Here is a 7,222-nt window from a genome sequence, read left to right on the forward strand (position 1 = left end):
CAACTAAAATTGTTATTTTCTTACTAACTAATTTAGAGGACAATTCTAGTATTGGTTATAGAGAATTTAGCGATGACAGAAATAATAGCGAAAACCAATTCGATTAGGTACGGCTGTAGTAAAGTAATAAACATTTATTTACTGTCATTATTAATTTGAGTGAAAAGTGAAAAACAAAAAACAGTGTTTTTTTTCTTAATTCATAAGTTATAACTACGAATCTATCGTTTCAAACTTCTATGAGAATAAAAATCGAAAATCGATAAGATTCATGACTGATTTTACACAACCCATCCCTAGTAAATTTGAAATGTAATGTCAAACTAATCTATCTTATTTAGACACACAGACACACTATAATTTAATGTTATGTTATTTTGACATGATACAAGAAATTCCTACGCGATTCGCTTTTGGAAAACAAAGGTATTCTTTATTCAAATATTTTCTAACCAATTCTTGGAAAATCAAAATGTTATATTCTGTATTGTTTCTCACAACAGACCATTTCTTGGAAAAACATGATTTTCAAGTCACATGTACAGTTTGAATATTTCCTTAGGAGTGTATTAAATATTCTGTTCTAAGAACAACACATTTATTTTTCTTTTCGTGGTAACGTATTATTGTTTGTCATATAAAATCGCGTGATAAAAGTTTTCTTTCGAAATTTACTTTCACTCGTCATTACTATGTTCGTCCTGCGACTTCGTCTGCGTAGATGATGGGTATAATAAACTCGGAAATAGGTTTATGAATTAAAAATGTTTTAAATAGAAAACTAACTGGTAAATAATCCTTAAAATGTTTGAGGTATGAAATAAGAAGAATTAGAGGAAGTTTGAGAGTAGCCCCAGTGGTAGAGAAGGTAAGGAGTAAAAGGTTAACATGGTATGGGCATGTTATGAGGTGTTACAAGGAGAGCGTTAGTCATGAGTATGGAAGAGTACACCGGTAGAGGTAGACCTAGAAAGAGATGGATGGATTGCGTGAAAGGTGACATGATCAAAAGGGAGTGACTGAGATGACGTATGATAGAGTTATTTGGAGGCCAAAAACCTGTTGTGCCGACCCTACGGGAGTAGGATAAGGAGGATGATGATGGTGATGTATGGAATAAGAAAAATTCTTTGTTATATTTTAAATTAATTTATTGTAGAGTAAAAATTTCTTAGAAATTGTATTTTGTACAATATAATCCTGCTTAGCCTCAATTCAATTGGATTCCTTTTCAAGTTGTTCTCAAGAGAAATTAGACGCGTATACTTTTCTTCTGGTATGTGTATGAGAATTTCGTTTATATTGTAAACATGGATTTTTATACAAAATTAGCTGTTCCCGTGCTATTTCATCCGCACGAAATTATAATAACTTTATTTTTTTGTTAGCGTTTGTTTTGACAATTTTTTTTAAAATGTCAACCTTGCTCTCTTAATGTTGGTAGCTTGTAGTCTATGGTCTCTTGCTGACATAAGGATGTTTTCCAATTTATTTACCTCCTAAGTTTAATAGTGTGAAAATATATAGCCTAAAGCGTGTCGTAAGTGTAGGGTTTTTTATTAAAGAAAGAATTATTCAAAAATGTGCCGTGATTGCTGACATCTTACGCCACAAAGTGTGTGTTTACGCTTTATTATATTAGTATAGATGGAGGTTCATAGTTAATATATATATGTTAAAATTAATAAATAAAAAGTTCGCTTTCGGGTATCGTTTTCGAAAAGTAAATACAATATATTTATTACTGTCCTGTCACAAGTATTTTGGAGTGGTCGAGCGAAATAAACTGTATCTATAATTGATATTGCTACTCGGAACTGGCGCCACTCGTTTCATTTGTCATTATCCATCTATAACACGGAGAGATGTTTATCCTTGCAGCACACAGAAAGCGATATCAAAGCTATGAATATTATATATGAAAATGCACTTGACTAGTTATAGAGAAATATTTACAATATAGTATCCTCAGAGGAGCGTCGGTGGCTCAGTGGTTTGAACACTTGACATGTAATCTACAGGTCTTGGGTTCGAATCCCGCCATGTACCAATGTGATTTTCGATTTTTCGAATTTTTATATGTACATAATTTACCCGACGTTCTTATGGTGAAGGAAAACATCGTGATGCCTGCATATATCGGCGAAGAAATTCAAAGATATGTGTGAAGTTAACCAACCCGCACTTGGCCTGCGTGGTTGACTATGGCCTAGTCACCCCTTATTAGGGTAGGCTCCGAGCCCCATGGTGGGGACGTATAGTTGATGATGATGATTCTTAGAGCGGGCGTACACTTTTGACTTGTGCGATTGTGGATTGTTTCGCAACCAATTCAACTGTTTAGTTGCACAACTAAAAATCGAGTAGTGTGCGCACCCCCATATAAGCTCATAGGAATCAAAGCGGGACTAAACAGATGTGCGATAGTTTTGTTAAAGGTGTGCGCGTGCTCTAAGGATTCTTTTTAGGCCTTTCTTTACCTTTGTATTAACATTTATTCCGTTTAAAACAAGGTCATTGTATGAAAATTTTATATTTAGCAAATAGTATGTTTCTATACCTGTCCGCTATATTTAACGCTTCGCTTTTGCTCTTCTTTCTTTGTGTGACATGGATCAATAGCGTCTTTACTGTTGGAGTATGTTGCGACATATCGACATGCGACACTCGCTCCACCATGTATTGACGATGTTAAGCTGCGGGAAATGGAAACTTTTATTTATATGATTACTCATAGTTTCCACTGCCGAGACACAAAGTGACATCGACTATTTCGTAGAAAGTAATAGGAAATTAAAGGACTTATGGTACACTTTATCTTATACTAGGTTTTGCACGTTTCTCCGTCTGCGTAAATTAAAAAAGTAAGTATGTATTCTTCCAGACTATCCTCAAGGCTAGACGGTAAACTCTAACAAACATCCATCCATCCATCCATCAATCTTATAATTCGCATACTAGTGAGATATTTATTGAGTACAATATTCAACATTTTAAAAAGCAAAAGGGGAAATTAACAATTATTTTTCTCTAGTTCATACAAACAAATTACTGTTTAAAATAAATCTCAGGGTTACAGGGTAAATAAACATTAATTTTATTGTTTAATCTAGACTTAATAGTTAATTAATTAATCATTAACGAATTACATTTATAACAATATTACTTGTAACTTGTAAACGCTTTTCAATTTAAGTTAAAAAAATATCTCTTAACTGAAGCAATCTACATTGTAGTGTTCGATTTACAATTTCTCGCTGAACTGTATTAAGACAATGTATCTAGATTGAATCTTCAACGTTCCGGGAAGTTATAACGGGCTAAAGTTAAATTACACTGGAATCTTTAGTGTTTCAATACAAAGGGAGTTGTGAACTTTTCATTACCCGACATATGTACGCAGCCTTATTTGTAGCAAAGCTCTCAAATGATATTAACAACTGTAGACTAGTTATCTTACCCGGTCAGTAAAGTACAAGTTAATTAAAACAAAACTATGACTTACTACTTACTCCATCTTAAGACCATCTAGGTCAGGGATGGCGAACATTTATGCATCAAAGTGCAATATTTTTTAAGAATGTTTAATGCTGTCTTAGACGTGCCATCGAGTAATTTAGACTGCGATTATTACGTCAATTCCATTGTGCTACTTCATAATCCCCAGCTCAATATACGTCACCACTGAGTAGCCTATCCTAATAAGGGGTGTCTAGGCCATAGTCAACCACGCTGGCAAATGCGGGTTGGTTGACTTTACACATATCTTTGAATTTCTTCGCAATATGTGCAGGCATCACTATGTTTTCCTTCACCGTAAGAACGTCGGGTAAATTATACACATATGAAAATTCGAAAAATCAAAAATCACATTGGTACATGGCGGGATTCGAACCCAAGACCTGTTAGTAGATTACAAGTCAAGTGCTTAAACCACTGAGCCACCGACGCTCGTTTTTATGATTGACATGCCTAAAATATCATGTCATGTTCCATTTATGGCACGCTAAAACCTTACTCATTTGAACATAAAACGTGCATACAGTAACTACTTTATAATTTTCTAAAGGACATAATTTTGTTAAAAAAACATTTAAAAATCCAAAATATTGGTATGAAAAATTTATCCAATACACTTATCGAGAGGCGGCAACAGCTCGTGAAAGACTGATCATGACGTATGAATCCCTTGGCTTGTGTTTACGACTCAAGGTTTAATGGTTTTGTTTTTACCGCCTTTTTAACCGTAAACCTCCACTGACATATTCGTACCCTATAGATATCTCTCATTCCTCTCAACATGTGGAGCACATATAGAGAAACAATATAATGTGTCAATTTTAAGACAATTTATCTTCGTTTTCTAGAACGAAACTAACGAAGTAACGACCCGAGCCGTGGCCGCTTAGGGAGCCCTCTAGATTAGTTACTAATAAACGAGAGTTAGGTTAACCGCCTTCTGCACTCAGCCACCGCAAGCTTGGTGAACCTGTCAATGCCTCTTCAAGGCAAGTGGCCATTCATTGACAAAAAAAAAGTTTTCTAGATTCAAATTCTGCCACATGCAGCTGTGTTGTTCCAAAGCACTTGATTTGCACCAAACCGTTGCGAGTGACGTCATCATTACACTCTACTTCCGTCGTGAGATGACTTTTGTTTACCATTCCCAGTATAATCAGCACACGAGTAACTCGTTCTGATTGGCCTTTTCAACCTAAGGCTTATTACACACTAAGCGGATACCTATCGGTATGTCTTCAATTCAAGACTCATACTAATGTTATAAATGCGAAAATTTAAATGGATGTTTGTTAAAGTTTGTAGCCTAAACGCCTGAACGCATTTCGATGAAATTTGGCACAGATGTAGACGAACGACGACGTATTCCGGAAGAACACATAGACTTACTTTTGGTTTTTAGCAATTCCACGCTGACAGAGTTGCAAGTGAAAGCTAGTATTTTATAAAAATTTCGCCATTCACTTAATAATATTACTTCTTTAGAGCCATCAGGAGATCATTCTTTTATCTGCAAAGTTCACTTTTTCTTGTCCGTAGTATACACTTTTTCCATTTTTGTTTTTTTAAATTACCTTTTGTAATTGCGCCATTAAATTGGTGCCGTCTTTATTGAGGTTATTTGATGTGGTTAACTACTGCATCCGAAACAAGCGTTCTCGGATCCGTAGCAGCCTCATGTGTACAATACCTTAGCTAAGGTTAAAGGGCCAAGGTACTGTAGTGCAGTGCGACAAACCGCTCAATAGTACTCATGTATGATTCGTTAGAAATGTATTTCTTTTTTATTATTATTATTTTTATTTTATAGGGTAGCAAACGAGCAAGCGGCAAACTGAATCCACCGAAATGAAAAGCGACTACTGCCCATAAACATCGGAAATTGCAGATGCGTTGCCTTTAATTGACGGAGGAGGAAGCGCACATAAGGAGGACATTTCCCCTTCCTATGCGTCTCCTCCACCGTCAAATTCACTTTTCCTTTACATCCTTTCCCCTTAAGAAAAGAGTGGACAGGAAAAGGGGCTAAGATTAGGCCTCCGGCACCACACTCATCAGACGTAACGCGGAATAGCTTCCACTTCAAGTCTGTTTTCTGTGTGGTTGTGGTATAGCACCGGGCAAGGCGACCCATTCGTGCGAAGATGTTAAAGCGGGCTCTACCTCTGTTTATAGCATTGTATCAAAAATTATGAGGGCTTTACCATAATAAAACTTAATTGTATTTCAAATACTTTTAGTTTAAACCTACCTTAGATATTTTCTATCACGAATATTGCTCGAGACTATGGTTATTGAAATTTGGCTCGCGAAATTCGACCTTAACCAATAAATTTTAGAGTACTTATTCCGTAAGCAATTGATAATATGTATTTATGGTGTATTTTTAACTATATTGTCGTCCACAATTCAATCAGCGGAATCAGAAATAAAATACGTTTTTAACTATACAGCGTTTAACTATATTATTGAAAAAATGCAGTTCTTTTTTTAGCTCGTTTATTTAAATTTGAATTTACGTCCGTAGACTCTGCTGAAGTGGCTTTATATCTTTGTTCTTTCAATTAATCTTAGTATTTCATTAAAAAAAAACATTCTATGTTATACTTGAAATTATTATAACCTTCACATCCTTGCTGACTACGGATATCATAATTCATAAACAGCACGGTTATTGATGTATAATTTATGAGGTCAAACGACCGGTGATCAATCATTATTATTAGAAGGTGTTCACGTATTGCCAACGACAGTATTGATATATTCATTGTTCGGGTAACGCTATTTACCTATTTAAAATATTTTATTTAATGCATAAATTACTTAGGCGGTTAATTTCTCATTCCAAATTAATTCTAAGAATATCCTTTACACGGTTCTCAGTACAACAGTTACTCGTATAAACTTTAATTCCCGTAGGAACGAAGTCGGATTATTCCCAACCGTCACCAAGCTCTGTCCCCATGTGAGATAAAAAGTTTCAGCCGTCCCACCTTTTAGTCCATCACCAATAAGGTGAACGATGGAACCGTTATGAAATAAAATTAGTTCCAACCGTCCCCTCGTCGCAAAAGGTGGCACGGATGAAAAATTTTATTCTCATCTGTCTCAATGTGGGGACAGAGCGGGGCGACGGTTGGGAATAGTCTATGAAGTTCAGGTCGAAAGTAATCTTCAGTTATTTTGAAAACATTAGAAATCAACTATTTTTTTCCAATTTCCATTTAAGAAAAATTTAATGCCACATTAGTGACCTCTAAAATTCCTTATCCTAACGATTTTCGTTCTTACGTATACCCGTAATACCCTTGCGCCATTAGGTAAAGTGTTAATGTCGAGACCCGGGCTTTGTGTAAAATATTTTGCTTACGTCGAATAATCGCCACGAGAAGACATTATCGTCCCTGCGAAAATGTTAAGTAAATACCTATTTACTTTTATCACCTTAAAAACATAAACCGTCTTTTCTCAACCCTATCGATGGAGGAAGAGTCAGCAATACTTTACTTATGAATCTTTAAGCTCTATATATGGGGTCCTATTCTACTCCATGAGACGTTTTCATCTTTCCAATTGATGTAACATTCACTTGAGTAATTTTTAGTAAATACTTTACAAAGCAGAAAATTGAAGCAAATAATATTAAAAAAAAACCAATACTACGGCAATATGACAATAAGAAGAAATCACCTCAAGTGATAAA

General features: G+C 35.2%; 1 protein-coding gene across 1 annotated transcript in view; it reads left to right on the forward strand.

Moving 5' to 3' along the window:
* The first annotated feature begins 804 nt into the window (after window positions 1-804).
* LOC106106198 (enteropeptidase-like) overlaps window positions 805-7,222 on the forward strand; it is an 11,072-nt gene continuing 4,654 nt past the window's right edge. The window contains exons 1-2 of the mRNA XM_013286746.1: window positions 805-813; window positions 6,246-6,271. Coding sequence (XP_013142200.1) covers window positions 805-813; window positions 6,246-6,271 — 35 coding nt within the window. The remainder of the gene's footprint in view (window positions 814-6,245; window positions 6,272-7,222) is intronic.

Source organism: Papilio polytes, unplaced genomic scaffold (assembly GCF_000836215.1).
Source record: "Papilio polytes unplaced genomic scaffold, Ppol_1.0 DF822289.1, whole genome shotgun sequence".
Lineage (NCBI taxonomy): Eukaryota > Metazoa > Arthropoda > Insecta > Lepidoptera > Papilionidae > Papilio > Papilio polytes.